General features: G+C 40.1%; 2 protein-coding genes across 2 annotated transcripts in view; both read left to right on the top strand.

Moving 5' to 3' along the window:
• Positions 1-3292: 3292 nt before the first annotated feature.
• Positions 3293-19119, top strand: LOC119414742 (activin receptor type-2B). The gene is made up of 11 exons (XM_037681852.1): positions 3293-3464; positions 5095-5302; positions 7662-7777; positions 10738-10889; positions 12965-13108; positions 13356-13499; positions 14100-14248; positions 16452-16566; positions 17947-18085; positions 18299-18429; positions 18627-19119. The coding sequence occupies exons 1-11, from the start codon at positions 3413-3415 to the stop codon at positions 18819-18821; spliced, it is 1545 nt and encodes a 514-aa protein (XP_037537780.1). The 5' UTR covers positions 3293-3412; the 3' UTR covers positions 18822-19119.
• Positions 19120-22533: 3414 nt separating this feature from the next.
• LOC119415219 (rho GTPase-activating protein 29) overlaps positions 22534-25989 on the top strand; it is a 39241-nt gene continuing 35785 nt past the window's right edge. The window contains exons 1-2 of the mRNA XM_037682377.1: positions 22534-22703; positions 23257-23642. Of these exons, the coding sequence (XP_037538305.1) occupies positions 23342-23642 (301 nt within the window). The 5' untranslated portion in view covers positions 22534-22703; positions 23257-23341. The remainder of the gene's footprint in view (positions 22704-23256; positions 23643-25989) is intronic.

The raw sequence follows: 25989 nt of genomic DNA, 5'->3' as shown, positions 1-25989 counted from the left end.
TTGAGAAAAATAACTCTGTAAATAACTGTGTTGGCTGAGAGACTTCACGAAAAAGCAATCCTTGCTAATCAATTATTTGACGCATAATTTCTTATAAAAAACACAATATTTTGAAACTAAGGAGAATTATATAGATATAGACATTCTGTTTTGTTTACGTCCTTGTATAAAGTGTGCTATAACGGGTTGTATTGTATATTTTTGAGTGATATAGTCAGCCTTTAACAGTATGTAGAGGTAAAATGAGAAATTGGAACAAATGCATTTTAAACACCGTTTATTGTATCATGTTTCCCCCAAACTAGGGCAGCTATTTATAGCTAAGCCACTTATGCATTAAAGATTATTCAGATAGAAAAACATCATATACTACTTGTTGGGCTTGTCTGAGACATTTGTTAGAATAAAACACTAAACTTTTTACATTGGCAAAATAATGGTCTCATGCGACGCTAAACATAGGTAAAGGGGTACTACAAAATTAGACAGACAAGAATATAAAATTCAAAAAGTACAAACCAAAATATGCACATTATACTTTTATATTGATGATAAGGTGTCCATCCATCCATTCATCCATCCATCGATCCATCTTTCCATTATCTTTACCCGCTTCTTCCTTTTTGGGTTGCAGGTGCCACTGGTGCCCATATCTACCTATCACTGTGTGAGAGAAGGGGGACACCTGGACAGGTTTCCAGTCCATCACAGGGACACACAGGGACAAACAACCATAAGGTGTCTTTAAATTAAATAAGCAAAACATAAGCAAAATTTGTGACCGGGATGCCAACAAACAAGCGTTTGTTTACTTACGGAAAAATAAAAAACAAAGTGACTGAAAATAGGTCAAACGTTGAACTTACAACTCATTTTTGTTTACGTACAAAAATAGTACATATTGTCTAATAACTCAAGCTTTTTAGTTTCCGATGGACGTTTTGTTTACATTGAGTGCGGACCGCATTTCAAAATTTCAGAATGGAAAAAGTACCGGAGTAAACTCTTTCAAACTGTGCCAGTTTGCACCTCCATACCATGATAACCTTTATGATTTAAAAGAACATTTTAACAGATACACATTATTTCAACATAACTATCATTTAAACCTAACAAAGTAAAGTCAGGTCCTCTGAACGGATTCAAAAAAGTAAAAAACAACTTGTTGCAACGTTTCGTCTTTAATCCAAAAGACTTCTTCAGTCTGAGGAACTGCAATAAACTCAGTCTTATAAATAGCATCTTCTCATAGTGGATCAACCAGTTTGTTGGTGACATCCAGAACTAGCTGTTCGCATGATAAAGGAGGACCATCAGCGTAACGACGGATCATTAGTGCTCCGATGGCCACTTGCTATTCACAGAGGGCTGAGTGATATTAGTAATAACAGCTAGTAACAGGGATGAAGATGTGCACATCCTTGTAGGAACGTTGATTTGAGAGGAGAGAAGGAAGCCATCTTTGTGAAGAGAAACTGTCCGTCATTAAACTGGGCAGAGGCCTTAGCCCTCTGTGAATAGCAAGCGGCCATCAAGACACTATCAGTTGTTAAGCTGATAGTCCTCCTTCCCACCAGCAGGAGTCGCCAAGTCCGCCAAGTAAGCAACTTTGGGCTTGTTTTTTCTAAAGTCGCTTTTAAATCTTGTGAGTGGCGGGTTGTGGTTTTTGGGGCTTGTTTTGATCGTGAAGTTGCTTATTTGGACTTGACTTTATTTCCAAGTGAAACTAGTTGATTATCTCCCAGCTATGCACAATAAAGCAAAAGACGAGTGGTAGTAGGTAGTTTGTCCCTTCCACGCCCCCGATTCCCGTTTATCGCTCTCGCCCAAGTTGGCGACGCGACAGGCGCACACATATACCAATACGTTCGTGGGCGCGCAACCCAAACGCTCATATTGAGGCCGACCACTAGGGGGCTCCACTCACACGCAGATGTCAGGATGTTTTGTTTTTAAAAATATTTAGAAAAAATTACATATGCAAAATATATTTTTTTTTAATCAGAGCTTAAAAGTATGTTATTCAAAGTGTTTAGCAAAATTTTGCTGTTGTTCATGTGTAATACCATAATGTTTATGCAAGGGGTGCACCGATTGCAGTTTTCTAGCCGATCACCGATTTCTAAAAAGTCTGACCTGCCGATTCCGATTTTGGCCGATACCGATTTCGTTTTATAAGCGACACTGTCAGGTGTTATAAGGTCACAATGCACCTTCAATTTTCCAATATTATTTTATTGAAAAACATACCCTTGGACAATATTCTAGAAACAACACAAACTTGTTTTAACTGGCCCATGAGGTAGTGCTCCGAAATATAAAAGAAGTTCGGATAATTGTCGTTAAAAACTTTTTTTTTAATCGGTTTCTCGTGCAAGTATAAGGAAATTGGGGCCGATTTATCCGTGGCCTGTTTTACACAATGTGTTGGGTTGCCAGTGGGGCTTGTTTTCATAGAGCTGGTTGCTTGTTTCTATCGTGAGATCTGGCAACACTGGAAGAGCTAGTTGTGGATGTCACCAGCAAACTGGTTGATCCACAATGAAATGGGGCCATTTATAAAACTGAGTTTATTGCAGCTCCTCAAACTGAGGTCTTTTAAAAAAAAAAAAAAAAAAAACGTTTCAACAAGTTTTTTTTTTAATCTTGTCTAGAGAACCTGATTGAACTTTGCTAGATTTTTCTACCTGTTTTATTGAGCATGCGTCAGGTCAACAGTTAAAATGGAGTAGAAGCCCAACCTTGACCACAGAAAGTGCGAGCCCTCTTTTTCATTGTAACCGACACAAATATCCCGGCGTGGGAAACGCACGTACGGACTCGGTGCGCGTGAAATAAAACGCAATAATGTGGACAGGACGGTAGAACACCAAGTCATTTCAGTGTGTCGGCGCTGTGGCGTTAAGGTCACTCTACCTCCCCCCTCTCTCTCTTTGTGTTTACACATCCGGGTTTCCCTGTTTGCAGCCCATTCCCCATTTAGAAGCCATTTTGGACACAGATCAGTAACATGCATGTAAGCCCCCTCCGACCTCCCCGACGCGGCGGCGCTTCCATTCTGCTCAACAAACACCACCGAGCGTCGAGCCGCCGAACTCGGATGCTGTAACGGCCCCTCGTTCGGTACCTGGACCCGATTCCGAGCCGAAATGCGGCACCTTTTTGGACTAACGTCCCTCGCGCGGCTGGTCGACTAACCCCCCCCCCCCCTGTTTTTTTTTTTTTTTTTTTTTTCCCTTCGCGACATTGTTGCAGCTCCGCGGCTACCGACCCGCGCTGTGGCGGTGGCGGCTGCTCCGAGGCACCGGGGAGGCCTGTCGTCTGGTCCCGGGCTCATGTTTTTCTCCGAGCCGACTTTGAACGCTCGCGACGGCACGAGAGCGAAGCCTCCGTCCCGCATTTAACGCGGAACATGTCGTGTTCATGGCTCACTTGTTCACTTCTTCTGGGAACTTTATGCGCAGGTAAGCGTCCATTTTATTTATTTTTTTAATTATTTTCATGTATTTATCAGTAAATAAGCTTAAATTTGAATATCCACGTTTTTGAAACGTGAACCCGCGAAGCAGAACCTCGTGTTTTTAAACTTTACTGTCACTCAGCCGGGATTTAAACCCTCTCAACCACGTTTGTTTCCCTCCTCCTTTCACGTTTGCAACCTCCATGTTTAGCTTTTGGATTAAAACTCTTATTGTGCACGTGAACTAGTTGAAGGCATGTCTAAATGTGAAACTGTTGCGCCCCCCCCCTCTCAACAGTAGCGGCAGGAATAGAAGGCAGCAGCTGCATCAACATCCTGAAACCTTAGAGGCTACATTTCAGCTCTGCTCTCCTGTTTGTGGTCACTCAGCCTGAAGAAAAACACACTTTCACCGCCAGGAATCGAGCATTTATTCATTCTGAGTCGACCACAGCTCCATTCAAGTGGTTATTCCAAACATTTCTGCAACCACGTGAAATACAGCGGGTGCTTCTCCCCCTATTGTTTTGGGGAGTTTTCGTTGCTTAAGTACACATCTTCTTTTCTCTTAATCTCTACTTTCACTTATTGTTTTTTGTCTTTTGACTTAACACAATCATTCCCAGGGTATTTTCCTCTCCTAATTGTGTTTTTAGCATTTTCATCCAGGCACAGCTGCTGTCTCCTGTGAGCAGCTAATGCCTTTATGGTTTATAGATTAAGGGGCATGATGGGGAGAGTACAGTAAAGCTGCTTCTCCAGAATTCATGTTGTTGTGTAAAAGCCCAGTAAGTGATGGGGGGGGGTGGGGGGGAATGATCTTGTAGTAAAAGTCCTCCCTGGATCATGTGACCACAGATATCAGAAATGCCATCTCGGCTCAGTGGAGCATTGAGCATCACGGCTGTATGAGTGTTTTTGGTCTTTTTTGTTTAATTTCTCACTCTTTCTGTCCTGTGTCGGCATCGTGGTCATTTCGTGCACCTCTGTTTGGTGTAACAAAGTCCATTGTGTGCTGCTGGACTGAATGTGTGAGTGGATGTGTAATGGGCTGATGGGGGTAAAGCTGGGGGATGGGCAGCCTCCTATAGGCAGGGATTTAAAGAGACAGGCTCTATTTTTTCTCTGAACAAAGATTAGGCTTGAACATCCCAGCCATTTCTTTTTTAGAAAGCACAACATGCTGTCTGCTTCTTACCGCAGCGTGCAAAGCGTCCACAGACACTAATTCAACCTTTTTTAAACCGTTCTGTTTTAGCTTGGTTTAAGTGAAAATACCCTTATCTGTCTGCACAGATGAACCCTGATCTGTAGAAGTAGCATGTGAATGAACACATGCCTTGTTTCTTTACCGCAACATGCAGATTATTGTTTTATATCTAATCAAACCGGGTAATCATCATTGTTTTGTCAGTGGCGTTATGCTGAGGCAGTATTCAGCAACAATTTCTTAGCCCAGAGGAACTCCCTTTTCACTACAGTGAGCTCCCAAAACTGGCCACACGCCAGAGCGATGATAGTCTCCTGCTCCGAGATGTTTCTTCGTGGATCCCGCGCCATATGTCTGCGCTTCCACTGTTGAGATTCAATTCTTTGTGCGATGTGAGCTGACTGAGGCCTTCTGTCCATATCAGGGTACAGTCTCGGAGAGGTGGAAACCCGGGAGTGTGTGTACTACAATGATAACTGGCGTACGGAGAGGACCAACCAGAGTGGCTTCGAGCGCTGCGAGGCGGAGAAGGACAAGCGCCTGCACTGTTATGCCTCCTGGCTCAACTCCTCAGGGACCATCAAGCTGGTGAAGAAAGGCTGCTGGTTGGACGACTTCAACTGCTATGACAGGTTAGGTCACAGCGTATTAAAGTTTCGTTCAGGGTGTCTGACTTCACTCAGTGTAAGAGGCAGGAATAACCACAGCAAAACAAACACGTGGCCTAACACATCGTCTTCAGCTTCTCGCTCTGTTTGTCAAAGAAATATGTCGAATATATTTAATGAAGTGGGTATTGATTAGCATTTTGCTAACTCTATCCTCTTAAATTGGAGAAAAATACTATTTTTTTTCTTACCGCTCGGCTGAAAAGAACACAATTTCAAGCTTTTTCTCTGCTCTCAACAATTCAAAGACCTGAAATGGGATATTTTACACTTTTGGAATGCTTAAAGTGCATTTTGTACATAGTAAAGCATTGGTTATTTGCGTTTGTTGGTATTATTTGTTCAAGGCGCTCGTCAGTATGTATAAAATAAGATGACAAACTCTTCTTAGTCATTTTTGTGCACAAACATGTCAGAAGATTAATTAAGATTTAATTAGCATTTATACATATTTGAATGGCTTGCATTGCCAGATTACTGGGTGATAACATATTTTGGTGTATAAAAGCATATAAGTTAAATATATATATATATATCAAACTGTGTGATAATTACCAAAAACGGTGTCATGGATAAGCTGCATGAACAATGCTGACAGATGTGGTGGGATCAGACCGTTCAGGCCTTAGACACTTCTCTGTGTGTGATGTCGCCTCTGGGTTAGGTGGCACAATCGAAACTTTATAGTTTGAGCCTCGGCGTTCAGAGCAGTTCAGGGACCTCTGGTGACGTGAAAGCAGGCTGGAGGAAAAATAAATCAAAGTCCTGAGCGGCACATGTGTATTAAAGGTCTGTTTGCAGTGATTAGAAGCCTGCTTGATATTTAAACTGAGTTTTAGGATTTCCATGCAGTTGTTGGAAACGGTCCAACGGCAGTAAGCAATGATTAATTTGGGTGAAGCTGCAGAACGTTTACAGTCATAACGTTGGACATAAACCAGGTTATATAAAGAAATGATTCTTCGGTAGCAGTTTTTAGAAAATGTATTCTACCCTCCATTGATAAAAGTTATATCTTTTGGTGTGCAGGTCAATTTAATTTGATTGAAAAGCTTCATAAAGTCAGAGCATTGAAGCGTGTGAGTTTTTTTTAACAGATAGCAAGATTAATGATCGTATCTACAGCTTTGGTTGCATGCGATCAAAGAAAACCCGTACATCTTGTGACTTTGGATCTAAACGAAAGATCTGGCAATCTTTCGCAGAAATGCACATTACCTGCTGCCTTTCGTGACGAGTTTTAACAAAGCTCGTCTTACGTTGTGAATGGTTGGTGTTGTAGCTGTTTTGGTCAAATCTTTAAAAAAAAATAATGTATATGCAGTTTCATTCAATACTGTGAGAAATCTGCACTCAAAAGTCCTGGATGGCACACGTGTATGTAAATAATATCGGCTACTACCACACCAAATTCTAGCTCAGTATCTGTAAAATTCTCCAAGGTATATTTATTTTGTGTACACTATAGGTAATTGTCTGTGGCAACCATTTTGAATTGAGTTGTCTACAAAAATTGAACGCGTACTTCCAATATTTACTTTGAAAGTTTAATTGAAATGCAACCAAGTGGTTCATGAGCGGTTTAAACAGACAAACAGGGTTGACTTAGTAGTTGATGTCAAGGATGTATTAATGTATTAAAGCAACTGAGCGATGAATTGTATCCATTTTTGTTTTTAATTAAAATCCATTTTGTGATTTGTGAGAATCTTTTTCGCTAATGGTACATTCAAAACAAGACTTGTGTACACAGACATGGTTAAAACATTCTTGCCCTTTTACTTTTAAGCAGAAGGCAATAATAACCCATTTTTACTGCAAACTTTTTTTAAATATTTTAATCTCTTTTTGGGTTCTTTTTTTGATTTTAGTTGTTTAAAATTTGCAACTCAGACATCAAAAGAAAATAGGGCACCGTTGGCTCAAAACATTGATGCCATTGCTCGTAACCAAAGTCAAATGGTGGATCAGTTAAAGAGTCGAGACAATAAATTAGGTTCATATTATCCTGATGCATGCTCAATAATCCAGGTGGATAAATCTAACAAGGTTGAGCCAAATCCTCTGGATGGATTTGTCTTTAAATAAATAAAGACAAAACATTTCAACAAAGAAGAATCTATCCAGAGGACCTGACTCAACCTTGTTAGGTTCATATATCTTCATAGCTTAAACATTTTTTTAACGTGGTACAACTAAAGTCAGCTGGCACCCACCTGCTACATTAATTTTTCAAAGCATAAAAACATATTTCAGCATTTCTTTTGTGTCATTTTGCTCTTAATCCTGAAAGTGGTGTCTTTTGTGTCATCTGCTGTTTCAGGCAAGAGTGTGTCTCAATGGAGGAAAACCCTCAGGTGTTCTTCTGCTGCTGCGAGGGTAACTACTGCAACGAGCGATTCACTCACCTTCCTGACTTGATTGGCAGCGGGAACCGAGGTAGGTGGTGAATGCGTCCTACGTACTTTACATATTTTCTCCCCTGATTAGTAGAGCACTCCTTAACACAGTTTTTCCATCTTGGAATCACGGGTGAGAAGGATCCTGATTCTTTATAGGACGCTAACCTGACACTTTACTTTGTTAGCATGTACACCTTGAAGTTAAGTCTGAACACAAACTTTATGTAGATGGTTGTATTTTTTAATTTATTGTTTATCTCTTGAGGGGTTGCTGTAGCTCTCTGGTCAGTGCTGTGGTCTGGTAAGTCTGAGGCTGCAGGTTAGATTCCAGGTTGCATGAGGCAGGGCATCTTTCATAAAACATTTGACATGACGCGACAAATAAGCGTTCTCCGCCCACGCGGAAATGTAACGCAGGGTGAGCTAACCTCCGACAAACAAACGAGGCAGCTGTAATGGTGGAGGTAGTGAAGCTCACGGCGTTACCTGAGTCATTTAGTGACACATTTCTGCCTTATCAGCCAACATTAATGCAAATAAGGCAGGCAAAAAACAAATTTAAAGATAGTAAAAACTTAAAATAGTTACTGCAGTATATATTTTCATGTCGCAGAGCAACACAGGGCAAGAATTTACAGTGGAATTCAGTGTCTAAGAGTATAAATTTCACTTTACACAACCAAATAAACGCTTTGTGCAACATTGGTTTAGTGTTAATTGATCATAACAAACAAAGACTAAACTTATGCAAGCAGAAGTTGCAACATATATCTACATTTAAAACACACAAAACAAAGCACAAGTAGCTTTAAGCATTAGCCTTTACTTTAACCATTAAGCATGCAGTGCAGTTATGACAAAAAATGGAGGATTTGCTTGCAGTTGTGCTCACGAGGCTTTATCCATCTTTTACATTTTTCCTGACTCACTTTAGGCTTTGGAAATGGAATAAACTGTATTAAATCCTCTGAACACTCAGGGTAACGTGTTTCTGAATGGGATGTTCCCCACTGACGTTTAACCCATTTTTTCTGAAGATTTTACACTAAATCCACATGACCGCGTTTGTAAAGCAAAACCCTGACAATGTTGTCAGAGAAAAACAAGAGTGCAGCTCCTGCAGGTAAAGGCTGTTTCACTTCGAGACAAATTGCGATCGCCGATTGGCCAGTTGCTGACGAGCCTACTGGGTTGATTGATAGGGATGCACCGATCCATGTTTTCAACATCCGATACCGATATCTGAGCGTTAGTATCGGTAGATGCCGATCCGATACCGATCTGATACAGAAAAACTGCTGAATTCCATTCAACAAACTCAGCGTGCTCTTTAGGGTGAGATCTCTGGAGATGCTTGATTAAGTTGGTAGTGTTATAACTGGGAGTTTAGTGACACCCCCTGGAACCGTCGCTGTGCACGTATTGCACGTAGCTGTCGAATGTGTTGTCTGAGATAGTGTGAAATAGTTCCAGATGGCTGATCCTTTCGCTCGCTCCATTTTGAAAACAATCGGTGCGGCGAGTTCGCTAGCATGTGACGTCACTCAGAGCACGAAGCATAGAATTAGAGTGACTAGATCTGCCCAGTCATGGATCGGTCACATTGTCACGATACCCGATCCAGAAGTATTTTTGATAACTGGACTTATAGCGATATTGGTATTGGATTGGTTCACGTCTATTGATTGACAGATGGCGTCGCGTCAATTGCCAAGTCTTTTATGAGCGTTTGCTTTCTCTCTGCAGTAGGGGGCAACCAAAAGAAAAACAGCTACTGTATTTTTCAGACTATAAGGCGCACTTAAAATCCTTTAATTTTCTCAAAAATCAACAGTGAACCTTTATAATCGGGTGCGCCTTATCTATTAATTCTGGTTGTTCTTACGGACCTTGAACTGATTTTATGCGGTACACTGTTCAAAAATCTTTCAAAATATTTTAGTTTTGCTTAATGCGCCTTATAATCCAAAAAATACAGTACATTTATGGTTTGAGCTGTTTTTAGGTGCCACTTTTAAGCATCAGGTGATGATCTGGAACTGTCCCCATGACTGATGTCAACTTTAGACAAGAGCTTCGACGTACTCCGATTAAACAACCTTATCCAAGAATTAAAAAAATAAAGGTTTACACACATTACATTTTTCATAAGGATCACTCAAAATTATAGTTTTTAGGGTGATTTTAAACATAGTTGAAGTCCAGTTAAAGTGGGTGAATTTGAATAGTCAATCTATAATAACTGCCTTTTTCTTATCTAGAGGCACATCAGCTGCTATGTGAATTACATTTTATTTTCTTTATCCTGCCAGCTGCTATTAAGAGGTTGGTATAATTAGTGTTTATCTTGTGAAATTTATAGTTTGCAAACAGAAAGAATTTAAAGAAAAAAAAAACATGAGTTTACCGATACTAGTGGAACGATTCTGATGATCACGTTTTAATCTCCCAACGACACAGTCACAGTAACATTAAAGATTTGGCAAAGGATGATCAGAGCAATGTCTGATACTGTGGTTTCTGAGGGAGACATGCTGTAATTTTAATTTAGGTTTTAGTTATTCAGTAAATTGAAACCTTGTGGTAATGCAGAGAAAAGACCCAGAAACTTGCTGTCATTGTTGAGAACGTAGACAAGTTTATATTGTAAATATTTTACTATCAACACATTACCTTATTTTTCATTCAGCCAAACCATAGCAACGTAAACGTGTATGGTTTTTAGGATCAGTCAATGGAGGACATGCTGCTGATTTTGTTAGTTATTGTCATTGCCTGCTTGCGTAATGTAAAAATGTATTTGTTTATATGTGGTGTCTGGTCGATCAACAGGCTTCCTGCACAGACCTATTTGTAAGTTGGGGATAAAGGTCTCAGTAAAATCTGTCCTCATTTAAAACCAAGTCTTGCAGTTTTTGAGGGCCACTTGTAAAGCTGCTTATAACTCGCAGGTCATGCAGGTGACGCGCTGCATTTAATTCTGCTCCTTTTTAACAGTAAAAATTCGTCCTCCTCCCCGCGTGCCATCTCTGCTCAATGTGCTGGTGTACTCCCTGCTGCCGCTGTGTGTGCTGTCCTTGGCTCTCATTCTGGCCCTGTGGATGTATCGTCACCGGAAGCCCCCCTACGGTCATGTAGACCTGAGCGAGGTGAGAGAGCAGCTCTGAACTCCCAAGTTTTATCTGCAGGTGCTGGTCATACAATTAGAATATCATGAAAAAGTTGATTTATTTCAATATTTCCATTCAAAAAGTGAAACTTGTATATTATATTCAGTCATTAAACACAGACTGATATATTTCAAATGTTTATTTATTTTAATGTTGATGCTTGTAACTGACAACTAATGAAAACCCCAAATTCAGTATCTCAGAAAATTTGAATATTGTGAAAAGGTTAAATACTGAAGACACCTGGTGCCACAATCTAATCAGCTAAATAACTCAAAACACTTGTAAAGGCCTTTAAATGGTCTCTCAGTCCAGTTCTGTAGGCTACACAAACATGGGGAAGACTGCTGACTTGACAGTTGTCCAAAATATGACCAATGACATCTTGCACAAGGAGGGCAAGACACAAAAGGTAATTGCTAAAGTGGCTGGCTGTTCACAGAGCTCTGTGTCCAAGCACATTAAAAGGGAGGCGAAGGGAAGGAAACGATGTGGTAGGAAAAAAGTGTACAAGCAATAGGGATAACCACACCCTGGAGAGGATGGTGAAGCAAAACCCATTCCAAAATGTGGGGGAGATGCACAAAAAGTGGACTGCAGCTGGAATCAGTGCTTCAAGAACCACCATGCTCAGACGTATGCAAGACAAGGGGTTCAGCTGTCCCATTCTTTTTGTCAAGCCACTTTTGAACAAGAGACAGCGTTAAAAGCGTCTCGCCTGTGTCTGCTGCCGAGTTGTCCAAAGTTATGTTCTCTGATGAAATACATTTTGCATTTCCTTTGGGAGTCAAGGTCCCAGAGTCTGGAGGAAGAGAGGAGAGGCACAGAATCCACGTTGCTTGAAGTCCAGTGTCAAGTTTCCACAGTCAGTGATGGTTAGGGGGGCCGTGTCATCTACGGGTGTTGGTCCACTGCATTTTCTTTGGTCCAAGGTCAACGCAGCCATCTACCTGGAAGTTTTAGAGCATTTCATGCTTCCTGCTGCTGACCAACTTTATGGAGATGTAGATTTCGTTCTCCAACGAGACTTGGCACCTGCACACAGTGCCAAATCTACCAGTACCTGGTTGAAGGACCATGGTATCTTTGTTCTTCATTGCCCAGCAAATTTGCCTGACCTTAACCCCTAAGCGGTATTGTGAAGAGGAAGATTTGATACACCAGACCCAACAATTCAGAAAAGCTGAAGGCCACTATCAGAGCAACCTGGGCTCTTATAACACCTGAGCAGTGCCACAGACTGATCGACTCCATACATGCCACCTTTCTGCAGTAATCCTTCATGTTCATACTTTTCAGTTGGCCAACATTTCTAAAAATCCTTTTTTTTTTTTTTAAATTGGTCTTAAGTAACATTCCGCACCTATGGTCATGAGCTCTGGGTAGTGACCGAAAGAATGAGATCATGGATACAGGCGGTAGAAATCCACAGGGTAGCTGGACTCTCCTTTAGAGATAGGGTGAGAAGTTTGGTTATTCGGGAGAGACTCAGAGTAGAACCGCTGCTCCTCCACATGGAGGGGAGCCAGTTGAGGTGGTTCAAGCATCTGGTAAGGATGTCCCCTTGACGCTTCCCCATGGAGGTGCTTCGGGCATGTCCGACTGGGAGGAGGCCCCGGGGAAGACCCAAGACACGCTGGAGAGACTGTCTCTTGGTTGGCCTGGGAACGCCTTGGAATCCTCCCAGAAGAGCTGGAAGAGGTGGCTGTGGAAAGAGATGTCTGGGCTTCCCTGCTCAAGCTGCTGCTCCTGCGACCCGACTTCAGAACAAGCGGAAGATGATGGATGGATAACATTCTAATTTTCTGAGATACTGAATTTGGGGTTTTCATTAGTTGTCAGCTATAATCATTAACATTAAAAGAAACATTTGATATATATATATCAGTCTGTGTGTAATGAATGAATATAATATACAAGTTTCACTTTTTGAATGGAATTACTGAAATAAATCAACTTTTTCATGATATTCTAATTTTATGACCAGCACCTGTATATACATCCTCTGGAGGCAACAAAGTGGACTGAGAATTTGTTTTCCCTTGTTCATTCAGGATCCAGGACCAGTTCCTCCATCCCCTTTGGTGGGTCTGAAGCCACTGCAGCTGCTGGAAATCAAAGCTAGGGGGCGCTTTGGCTGCGTTTGGAAAGCTCAATTAATGAGCGAATATGTCGCTGTAAAAATCTTCCCTGTTCAGGTTCGTGAAGTGCTCGTATTCAGTTGACTGGAACAAGTTTTTGTCTTGTTTGCTGCTTTGTGGATCAAAATACCAACAATTTCACCTGATTTTTTTTTTTTTGTCACTGATAGAAAATCTGAGTGCTGTTAGCATTTTCTGTTAGACTGAAGATTTTCAATTTCTTCCAGTCTCACACTGAAGCATAAGAAACGTTTTTCTATGACTCACTGAGGCTCGTGCGTGAATCCTTGGTTTGTGTTTACAGGATAAGCAGTCATGGCAAAATGAGCGGGACATCTTCGTGTCTCCGGGGATGAGACATGAAAACCTCTTGCGTTACATAGCTGCAGAGAAGCATGGCACGAACCTGGAAACGGAGCTGTGGCTCATCACAGAATTTCACGAGAGGGTGAGAAAACTTCTGCACACGTGCAGCAAATATACAGACTCTCACATACTTTAGAAAACAGAGGAGTCGGACGTTTTTTAGTACCGACTTACCCCCTTTAATTACCTTCAAAGAGAGCATAAAAACTCGTTTCAGATAAAAATATGTGCAAATTTGTATTTGGTGCCTTAAGCTAGATAAGATTGACATAATACATTTTTTGGTTATCATCTTGTTCCCAGAAGCTAAAAGCTATAATTGTCACAAGAAATGCAGCATTTTATTTTTACAAAATTATTTTTTTAGGCCTTATTCTCATACTTTATTTTTACTTTTGGCATTGGCACCAATAAATCTGTTTCTGTTGCCTCGTTGCCTTCATTGCTGCTTTTTGGGTGAATTTTTAACTGTGTGTTTATTATTTCTGTTTGTCAAATAGACGTAGAGCCTCCCCCTGCCTCTTTTTGGCTTCAGAAAACAGTTCTTATGAGAGCTTACTGTTTTAGTTGGTTTGCTTTTTGAAAGCTGAATCGAAGCAGAGCTTCTGGGAAATGGATTAAAAATTCCTGCGTAGGTGTTAATCCTTCTCCCTTAACCTTTGGTGTTTTTGTGTGCGAGCAGGGCTCATTGACAGACCACCTGAAGGGTAACCCTGTGACCTGGACTGAGCTGTGTCACATAGCAGAGACCATGGCCTGTGGCTTGGCCTACCTCCATGAAGACATTCCCAGCTACAAAGGAGAGGGGCCTAAACCGACCATTGCACACAGGTAAGAAAAGCAAAAATGAGATCAGTAATTTGGTTAAATGTGTTATATAAAGGAAGATGAGGTTAAAAACAAGACTGTTTCAAATTGGTTATTTGTGTTCGGATCTGTAAGTTTACAAAATACAACTAAATGCACCATAAGGTCTCCTGTGTTTTGCCAAAGTGTTGTTGGTTTTAGTAATTTAGAGTCTTCCTTTTAAAGTACTTTGCTTTTATTTAATGCATTTTTATCTTTCCAAATTGATGCAAACCCAATTTAATTACCGTACTTTTTTTTTGTGATAATAGGGCTGGATGGTATGGCCACAACTTTTATCGCAATATATTTCTTAATTTCGGTCGATAACGATGTAATTCGATATCAATATAAACGATATCAAAGCCTCAGAAAACTGTACAAACTGTACAAATAAATTAATGTTCACCTTTTATTTGTATTTGGCCTTCAAAGAAATTTGAAATCACCGTCAAATAAACATAAAACCCTCAGCTTTGTCAGTATTAATAGTTTTAACTTTAAACAACAACCTAACCCATGCAGCGTGGGTTTCTCTTGATACAGCTGGGGGTGGTGTTTCAGGGACACGTTGACTCAAACTTTTATTGCGCTTCATCTTCTGACTCTCAGCATATTCTATCCAGTGGACAAGTTAGATGTGTTCCCACCGCTAGCTGGAACGGCTCCCAACACATTTGGCAGCACACCAACTGAAACCTGCAGTTTATTGGATCTTAGAAAGCCGAACCACTTCCACACCGCCAAATTAGTCTTTTCTCACATCAGTTATGTCATCTGCTTTCTCTTCGCTTGTGAAAGCTTGTTCAGTCACATTCTGACAGTCATGGGCACTCATTTTGAAGTGAAAACTTACTGCGCGTTGGAGATTAGCCTAGCCTGCTACCGCTAACCCCTTCTGGACTCGAGCTCTGTGTAACATCGACGTCACCGTGCACTTGCATGGTTGTCGCACCGTTTTCTGTCCGGGTTGAAACTGAAGTGGAAGAAATGCATCAGTGAAACGCTGTAATCATATTGAAATATCGGAAACGTGCTTAAAACTCATATCACTGTTACTGAATAAAAGTATGTTGCGACGTATATTGTTATCTAATTATTGTCCAGCCCTATGTGAAAATGGTGCAGCGTTTGTTGTTTTGGTGCAGCTGATGTAATGAGACGAGCAAGAATCCAGACGGTGGTATTTTATGTGTAGAGGGTGTTCTAGAATAGGGTATACATGTTTATAAAGAACTTATTTGCTTATTAGTTTTCAAACAATACCCACTTCTACATCTTGATCTTGGATTTTGAATATCTCATTTAGAATTGCTCCTCACGGTCTCTCACAGACCACCTTATTTTTTACAAACCAGACTTTGGTTGAGGTAAATATTTTGCTACGATCCCTGATTGAGGAGGGAGTGGTGGCGTAGAGGCTAGAGAAAGGGAGCCTGTGATTGGGAGGTTGCCCGTTCAAATACCCAACCTGGCGAATCAAATTAGGGTGGGACAGGTGATGCACCTACATCTGCCTCCACCCTTATTTGCCCCACTTTGGGCCCATGAGCAAGACCCTTAACCCTCCAGCTACATGTGTGATGGGAAAATGCAGAGAATACATTTCCCCATTGTGGATTAACAAAGTGAACATTATTATTATTGTAAACAGAAGATGTGACTCCCTACAAACACCACTTTTTGTTCATGTATACATAACAGTATTTTTACTACCCAGTGTTCAACATATGGAGGTTTTGTCCTTCTCCACAGAGACATTTTGATACGCCCAGTTGTTAATTCGCATCATACAGCTGCAGAGTGCTGTTGTGTCCATATCAGCTCAGTTAAAGATGGGTTTTGTTGATGCATGGAAATCACTGCCTCGTTCTGGCTCTGTCTGTGTTTTAAGTCTCTGGTTTCGTTTGATGTAAAGACTACAGCACACTCAGGTACAAAGTTTGCACTGAAAGGTGGGATGTAAATCAGAACTCTGCTGCGCTGACTGAATTAGGTATCCATTCATCTTCAAAACCTGGCGGTTGCTTTATTTCCCCCCTCAGCTCAGTCATTTTCCTCTAGCTGTGCTTGAATTACGGTAATAGTTTCACTCTAAAAGCCTGTCGACTGATTTGTGTGACTGCAGTGACTAAACACGGCCATTAAAAACTGCATTTTAACGACTGTTGTGAAATTAATTGAACAGGGACTTCAAGAGTAAGAATGTGATGCTGCGAGATGATTTAACTGCAGTCATCGGGGACTTCGGGCTCGCTGTTCGATTCGAACCAGGAAAGCCTCCTGGAGATACTCATGGCCAGGTACGAAAAGCTTCATCATGGGTTTCTATTTCTCTCTGACCATTCTTTGTAGCTGTCACTTACTTACCCTGTAATATGTCTTCAAATAAACGCACAGTCAGATATCAACATGAATTTATGTGATGGTTGTTCTGTACATCTGTTTTCTTACAGCAAGTAAGACCCAAGTTTGATGCTCTGCTTCAATTCAGTTTATTTATAACGCGCCAAGTCACAACAGGAGTCATCTCAGGGCACTGAACAGAAACATCCATACATAAAAATAGTAATAAATATCTGAGGAGCAGACTGCTTTGAATTTAACTCCATCGCAGACTCTCATCTTGAACGAGCATGAAGGCAACAGTGGAAAGGAAAAACTCCTTCATGAGGAAGAAACCTTTAGCAGAACCAGGCTCAGGACAAGCGGCCATCTGCTTCGACCGGCTGGGTTTGAGAGGAACAGATACACAATGGCAGGTCAAGAATCACATGTTAAGATAGAAATAGTATCAAATGAAAACTATTCAATTTTAGCAAATCATTTAAGGCAATTAGGTCAATTTGTCTTCAAGTAGTCTAAGCTTAAGGCAGCATGACAAGCCCACCCTAACTATAGGATTTATCAAAAAGGAAAATCTTAAAACTGGACAATGTGTCAGCCTCACAGACAGAAACTGGAAGTTGGTTCCACAAGAGAGGAGCCTGATAACTGAAAGATCTTCCTCCCATTCTGCTTTTGGAAACTCTAGGAACCACAAGTAAACCTGCAGTCTGAGAGCGAAGTGCTCTGTTAGGAAAATATGGAACCATAAGATTTCGAATATAAGTTGGAGCTAGGTTGTTGAGAGCTTTGTAGGTTAGAAGTAAGATTTTGAATTCAATTCTGGACTTGACAGGGAGCCAATGGAGAGAAGCTAAAACTGGAGAGATATGATCTCTCCCACTAACTCCAGTTAAGACTCTGGCAGCAGCATTTTGGATCAACTGAAGACGTTTTAAAGAAGTATTTGGACACCCAGATAATAAACCAGTGCAATAGTCCAGTCTAGACGTGACACGTGCATGGACCAGTTTTTCTGCATCATTTTTAAATAAGATGTTTCTATAATTCTATATACCTTCTATAATGTGTCTAGGATTCCTGAGTCAAGGTTATGTTTCTTAAGTAAAGGTTTAATTACAGCATTCTTAAAGCTCTGTGGTATGTAACCATTTATTAGAGACAAATTAAGCAGATCCAAGACGTGATTATTAATTAAGGGAAATACATCTTTAAATGGCCTGGTTGAGATGGGATCTAGCAGACATGTGGATGGTTTGGATGAAGCCATTAACAAGTGATTAAAAACATTAATAGACATTTGTTTTTATTACATTTTTGTTTGTTCTTTGTTGTAGGTTGGTACGAGACGTTACATGGCTCCCGAGGTGTTGGAGGGAGCCATTAACTTTCAGAGAGACTCCTTCCTGAGGATAGACATGTACGCCATGGGCTTGGTGCTGTGGGAGCTCGTGTCCCGCTGTTTAGAGACAGACGGTAAGTCAAACAGTTCAGGAATGCTGCTTCGCCCACAGGTGAAAGGTCACTTTGCTTCAGGCTGGCCTCCTGTTATTTTGTCTGCAGAGCAGCCCGAGCAGGGACAACAAGTTGTGATGTTCATATAGTTGTAGAATTCTAATACGCCTTTTAAAATGGAAGTGCAGCTTCGTTTACATGATCTGTGCTGATACTCTTTTTGTTTCTGCTCAGGTACAGTTGGGGAGTACATGTTGCCGTTTGAGGATGAAATAGGTCAGCATCCCACCCTGGAGGATCTGCAGGATGTGGTTGTGCACAAGAAGATGCGCCCAGCCATCAAGGACTGCTGGCTCAAACATCCTGTGAGTAATTGTGGAAGAATGGCTGCAGCAGAACCAGGATGTGTTGCGTTCTTTATTTTATTTTTCTCTCATTAAAGTTTGATGCTCCGACTTCACGGCTCTCCAAAAAAGTTTTACTACAGCTATGAAAATCTTAGCCTGTTCTTTTAAAATGCAACAGGACGGATTCTTCTGTAACTTCTAATGTTTGGCTGCAGGGTCTGAGCCAGATGTGCGAGACCATCGAGGAGTGCTGGGACCACGACGCAGAGGCGCGACTGTCTGCTGGCTGTGTGGAGGAGCGCATCAGTCAGATCGCCAGGACGATAGGCAGCACTACCTCAGACAGCCCCGTCTCCATAGTGACGTCTCTCATCAACGAGGACCTACCTCCCAAAGAGTCCAGCACCTGAACGGATGACGCCACCCCCTTCCCCTGAGCTCCTGACTTTTTTTAAGTTTTTAAACCACAAACTCAGCGGATCGCCGTGAATAACAACTCAAGAACCCCGAGCAACTTCAACGCAGCTGCTATTTTCTCCCACTACTGGTATTTTATTTCTGTTTCAAGGTTTTTTTTTTTTTTTTTTAAAGTCAGATCGTATTGATACATCCATCTGCTGTAGTTGAAGTAGTAATAAGCTATGTGATGAGCACATCAGATAGCACCCCTTGTGTCAAACCTTAAATGTTGTTACCTCGTATTTCTTTCATGTTTAGTCTCTTTTTATTACCTCATGACTCCTCGTCTTTGATGTATTTCCCGTCGTGCTCGTAATCGTCTGCGGCCAAAACGATACAAACCTGTGCTCCAAACCTCAGACTCACCTCGGAGGACCCGTTTTTAGACTGTTAGACAAAATATATTCATCTTCCTCAGGGGTCGAAGCTTCTCGATTTTTTTTTTTTTTTTAAACTCTGAGCGTGCTCCCTTAATTTAGACTCCTCGGAGGAACGGAAGGGGAAAGCGAAGAGGAGCCACGGCCGTTTTATTTCAAGAGAGCGGGGCTAAATCAGAACTGAGCAGTCGTGTTGGATGTTTTTGGACTTTTTTTGAAGATTTGGAACAGGCGTCTTGTTCTCGGAACTACCTCTCAGGTATCCAGCAGGCTTCTTTGGAACATTTCTCTTCGTTCAGAGCCAAGCTAATCGGCTAGCTATCGTGGACATATTCCTGGACTTGTTTTCAGTTTTTATTATTCAGAGTTGCTCCTTTTTGCCAGTGCCAGGGGCATTGGCACATGCTGTCTGGAGTTGCAATGTTACTCATTTTTAATTTTAACTGTATGCATTTGTGTGCGAGTGTGAGAATCGAAGACTAAATGATGCGAGATGGACAAAAAGTGTGTGTTTTTAAAAGTAAGAACCGTGGACAGGTAATTTGAAGGGTTATCCTTGCAAGGGTCATACAGGAGCAAGCAACATGTCTGTCTTTTTTTAAAACTTTCATTGATATTTGGTTAGTATACTCAGTCGGGACACCAGTCCCCTAGATACCTCAGTCACTGTATGTCATGCAAGGAGAGCTCAAATGGTTGCCTTTGTCTCAAATGCAATGCCATAGTTGTACCATAACATAAAAACCATACATTGAATGTCCGTTATGCTGCTGTGACTTTTCCAGGATACTCAAGGATTTGTAGATGTATTGTTTGTTGATATTACACTAACGTGATAACTAACCATATTATGTGAGGCTAATATCCTGGTTTTTTATTTTTGTTTGTTTGTTCTTTGTTTTTCTTTTGACTGGGTAAGCCTTTAGCTGCTTACTCCTCCAGACTGACCTCAGATATTCTGACAAGTACCTCAGGCTTTTTCTACATGTATATCAAGTTGTGTTATGTATTTTATTGTGTTTTAGTAGCTGAGATATTTTATTGCAGGTTGGGCCTCTTGTCTTTAGTTTTTCTTGATTTTTTTTTAAAAAATAGAACCCGACCAGCTTTCATGGTGTTTTAAGCTCTACAAACCTAAAAGAAGAGAGGCAGATTCCTGTAAATATGTGTGTACACAGACACCTAACGCTATACATTTTTTTCTTCGTATACAAAATCAGGGCGTTGGTCTTCTTATTTCACAGTTACAGAAAGTATTTTTTTTCCAGAAACACATTTATATATTTAAGTTGAGCCCTGCAACTTTTTTTTTTTTCCTTTTAAAAGAAGTGTTACTGATATCAGTGAATTATGGTATTGGCTTATCTATATTAGAAGCTGTGAGGGTGGCACTGGCATTGAAAAACATTAGTGTGTATATCAACAAAAAAAAAAAGACAAACAAATATTTTTTATGGTTGTGGCAGCTTCTGTGATTGGCCACTTGTTTGAACAGTATTGCCTCAATATTAACCTGCTGATGTGATGTTCTGACCTGTTTAGTGATAGTTTAGCCACGTTGGACAACACACAGGCTCATCTGTTGTGCTTTGATTAGTGGTGTGGAAAGATAGTGTTTTTTTTTTAACAGTGGTCTGTAGCTCTTGCTGATGTGCAGTTTTGGTGAAGGACTTTTGGGGGTATAAAATCAACTCAGTGCTGAACAATGTTTTTAGTGTTTTGAAACCATCATTGTGTTTGTAGCTACATGACTGACCGATGCAGCACCGTCAGGATTCACTCAAACAGCGCCATGTGCACAGTCCAAGGGTTCAGCAATATTTCCTAAACAGCAATAGTCATTTAAGTCTATTAAATGCAGCTGTGACTTGGCAGGTATCCTCTGCAGATCAACAGAATACGTCTCCTCACACCTGGATCATGCTCTGCCAGTCAAAGTCTCCTAAGGTTGGGGTGGGAGGCAGTGGGTTGAACTTTGTTGTGTGCACGCTGAACGTGGCCCAGGTGCTTTCACAAATTGTGCCAGGCAAACAAACGGTCGCGTGCGAGAGTCCGCCGCAATCGGTTGTTACCTCCAAATGCTGTCTTACACCCAGCTCTTCTGAACCGAAAAAAAAAAACCATGTTACCTCATGCAGTACCTTGTTTAGTAACACTAACCTGGAGTCAGTCTCATCTTCAACAAAAAGAAAAACATATATCAATTATTGTGTATATATTTACTTGCTAAATGTAAAGGGTTTCTTCCTTTTCATGTGTGGATCCTGTGAAAGAAAAATCCTATATTTTTTTTCTTTGATTTTTCAGTCAGAATATTGTTCATTTCTTATAATAGTGTGAACGAATGTTGGAAATATGCGACCATCCCTGTTTATGTGAACTGCGTGTGTGTGTGTTGGTGAGTTTCTTTAAATTGGTATGAATGAAAATTTTTATCTGTGCATTGAAATGCTTAGAAATATAAACTAGATGAGAGTACGTTCATCTTTTTGTATATGAAAATAAAGAAAAATTCTGATTAACCACGTAAATTGATGCTTTTTTTGCATTTGTTGCTTGATTCCTAACAAGAACAGCTGGATTAAAAAAAAAATTAAAAGTAATGAGTATGAGTAACTTACCATGCTGTTGAATGATTTGATATGTACACTAGATGGCAGCAGGGGTGTCAGTGTTCAGTCATAAAATTTGAGACATTTTCTTGTTTGATATAAAACATCTGTCTCGTGCTGTTCTTTTAATTAAATAAGGGGCAGCTATACACATTTCACCCTCCTATTTTCATCAATAAACTCACAATAGTAAATACTGCTTATAGCATTTGGATTATAGAAAATCTTTTAAAAATACAATGGAGTCAAATGTCAATTTAAGTATAAAATAACACAAACATCTATTTGATATAGATTATTTACAGTATTGCTAGAAAATCCTTAAACAGTAGAGTCCAGTCTACGTGGGGCATTCACAGTTCATCCGTATAATTGCTATTTAACGAACGTATGTATTAAATGTACAAAGCCAGTTTTTAATATTTTTGATGTTTTAAATGCAATATTCACTTGGAATCAAACTTAAATTTTGAAGCGGTTGCTCAAATATAACCCCTAGACCACATGCTATTTTAATTTGTTTACATAAACTGGTTAACTTGCTAATTTCTTGAACCTCAGTTTTTAAATGTCCAACAGCACCTGAAGGCGTCACATTTTTTTTTTTTTTTTTGCCTTGGGCAGATCTGACCAATGAGAGCTCATCTGAAACATCACGTGATTAAACCGCCTCGTAAACTAGGATTGAGTTGAGAGAGTTGCAAAGTCGTTACTTCGCGATGTACAGTTAATACAGCGACGCTTCTTGCCTTTTGTTGGTTATTTTTGCCTAACGGACTTTTACTACTTTTAATTATCAAAACATTGGCTACGTTGGCAGTTATGACTTTAAACTGCCAAGCAGGTGAGTTAAAAGCGTTTTTTTTTTAACTGCAAGCAAAGCAGTTTTTTTGATTCGGGTCGGGTTTGTTTTTACCGGGGGAGAGCATCGTTTTTCATCTTGAACAGAAAAAAAAAAATCGTTTTTTTAGACTAGAACTCATATAAATTTACTCCTTTTCGCTTTTGGTGCAAATTATAGCTTTGCCTTCAAACATATTTTAACTATGAATTGGTTAGCTATTCAGTTTTACGAAAACATAACATTTTAGCTATGCTAACGAATTAACGTTAGCTATAAGCAAGTGAAAAACAAAAAACCCAAATATGTTGCTGTAGTTAGAATGTTAAAAATAAGAACTTTTAAAAATGATATGCGATCAAATATGATTACTAGACTAAATAAAAAGAAAACATCCAGAAGAGATTAGAGCTTGCTTTGCTCTTGCATGCTTTGTTGCACACATTAATAACCGAATTATAAACTGTAATAGTTCAGCAGATTTAACGTGTTTACATGTTGATAACTAACCCATAAACACATGCTTTCAGTCACCTAATGATGCTCTTTCTTTTAGCCGTCCAAGGACGAGGGCAGCGTGGTGCGTTCAGGGACTAGCTGGCCGACTGGAGCGCCTGTGAACGGCTGCTCCAGCTGCTGGGATGCTACGGAAGAGCAGCAGCAGCAGCAGTGCTGGAGGTGGAAGTGGGACAAAGCACATCCAACAGCTGCCACGGCACCACTCCAAACCACACCCAGAATCTCTATCCCCTGGATCTGCCAAGGCCTGGGCCACTATGGGTCGTGCCACCAGGAACCCCAGCCCTCTGAGCAGCATGTGGCTGTCATCCCGCTTGATGGGATCCCCTGGTGTGGACCCAGACTATGTCATGCAGCTGGTGAATGATGTGCGGTGGTTTGCTGATGTGCTGATCAGACTCAAGGATGCTTTTCAGCAGCAAGGTGGGTTTAGAAAGAACCGGGACGTTAAAAGTTTGGTACAAGAGGTCGCAAAAACACAAAACTACAAATGAAAAAGGCAGACGTACCGTCGGCTATTCATGCTATTTACTTTGTCACTGATATCAGAAACTAAATCTACTGCCATCTTAATTTTCTATTTAAAGGGTTCCCCCTTTTCTCTTTGTCTGTTTTTCATTCAGATGTGATTATTATTATTTTTTTTTACATAATGAGACTTGCATTCCTAGAAGGAAAGCATATGCTGCCTTGCATGCATGTTATTCAAAGTTGATTTGTTAACTTTTAGAGTATGTGTTGCTGGTAACTCTCAGCTACTACCACACCAGGGTTTAGCTTAATATATGGAAAACTGACTAAGAAATAGCCATTTTTGTTTTTATGCTTGATTGAAGGCCATCTTCAGTCTTCTCAATAACTTTCTGAGTAGAAAGCCAATAGCTCAGAGGCTGGAGTAATTTCCCAACATAAACATTGTACATAGATCAACAAACCATGCTCAATAATCCAGGTATACAATCACAACAATTCTCAGTCAGGTCATCTGGACAGATGTTGCACAGATGTTCTGTGCAGTGAAAATGTTGGCGAACGCAGACACTGATCATTGATGAAAATGCCCAACTAGCATCACAGGCATGAAAATATGTAGTTATGAAGTCATAATCAGTGGTATCAGTGAATCAGTTTTGTAGATCAAGATAACATGCATTCTCAAGAATCTAATAATGAATTGAATTCTTTCACAAAGAATTTATCTTTGTTCTTTATCTTGCAGCAGTACATGTAGCAAAATATCCCTGAATGCATGCAGGTCAAAACCTTGGCTTTGTTTGCTGTAAATACAGACAGGATCGTGGAGGCTGATTGACGTCAAAAGCATAATAATGTGTACATTCAAATAAGACAGTTTTAACCCTTGTATTGTGCTTGTACTTTTTGACCATTTGTGTTCCTTATGGGAAAAAATCTGACTTTTATTTAACTGCTTAAAAATACTATTTTTTTTTTACAATTTTTTCCCACATAAAAACTAGTCAGTCTTTTAGAGCTATCTTAACCTGAAATAAAAACATCAAATTTAAATGACTTTTTGTTTTAACTCTTTATGGGTTTTTTGTAAACAACAAAAAAAAAAACTCCACTTAATTTTATTTATTTATTTATTTATTTTTTTACAAAATTTTAGTTATTTTCCCCCTTTAGTACACCCAAAATGATTATTTGAGTATTAACCAAAAAAAAAATTCCTGTCAGGAGTTTTGTGAAGTCCCTCCAGACCACCGGACCCTTCAGAATCTGTAGCTGAAAATGAGGCCTTGTTTTGGGTCAAACTTACTTGTCTGGTCTTCGAACATTGGAGTTTTTTTTTTTTTTCCCAACCATTTTAGATATACGAGCAAGCTGCACAGCAGTGGCGGAGTCAGACAATTTTCATAGGAGTGGCCACACTGGAACCAGTGCTCATACCAAGTTGATGTGGATCTAGAAGTGTTTTGGTCATTTCCTCATTTACTTACACAGGCAGTGACTACCGTGTATAATAGCATGACTGAAATTGGTCTTGTGATTGTGAAGTGCTGGCGTCGAACACTTGAGTAAGCGGCGAATTTGCCCCTTGCTGCCTGTTGTTGAGAAGGGTGCATCTTAACTCAGGTTGAGATTACTGCCTGTTTTTTGTTTTTTTTTTAATCCAAGGGCTCATCATGACATATGTAACCAACAGAGAGACAAGCTAGAACATGCACACATACATAAAGACAGAGGCAAATATATGATCGCCTGCCTTTCACAGCACTGCGCAGTAACTATTGTAAGCCCAAGATAATGATTTCAGGAAATAGTAATGAAAGTTATAGGTGTTCAGATAAAATAAGATATTGTTTAAAATCAAACTACTTATTATTTAGATTTTTGTCATTTTGTTGATGTTGCAGATTTATTTTAGAAATTAAGTTGAATAGGGTTGCACGATATTATCGGCATGGTATCGGTATCGGCCGATATTGGCGATAAAGTTAAATATCGGACATTCAATCAAAATAACTCACCGATATAAAAGGCGTTGTTTATTTATATATATATATATATAAAGACCATGCAGAATAATGTAGTATTTTAATTCCACAGCAGAGAAAGCTATGTAGTTTCTGTAAATTGGTCTAGGGAAAAAAAACCATCAGTATTGGTATCGGTTATCAGCCAAATAAGTTTTAATATATCAGATATCGGCCAAAAAATCCAATATTGTGCATCCCTAAAGTTGAACTTTTATGTTGCAACACTAAACTCTGAGTTCTGTCATTGATGCCATAGATAGCAAAAAAAA

Source organism: Nematolebias whitei, chromosome 9, assembly GCF_014905685.2.
Source record: "Nematolebias whitei isolate Nwh7 chromosome 9, NemWhi1, whole genome shotgun sequence".
Taxonomy (NCBI): domain Eukaryota; kingdom Metazoa; phylum Chordata; class Actinopteri; order Cyprinodontiformes; family Rivulidae; genus Nematolebias; species Nematolebias whitei.
The sequence above is the reverse complement of the archived record's forward strand: the minus strand, read 5'-3'. Positions and strand labels throughout refer to the sequence as shown.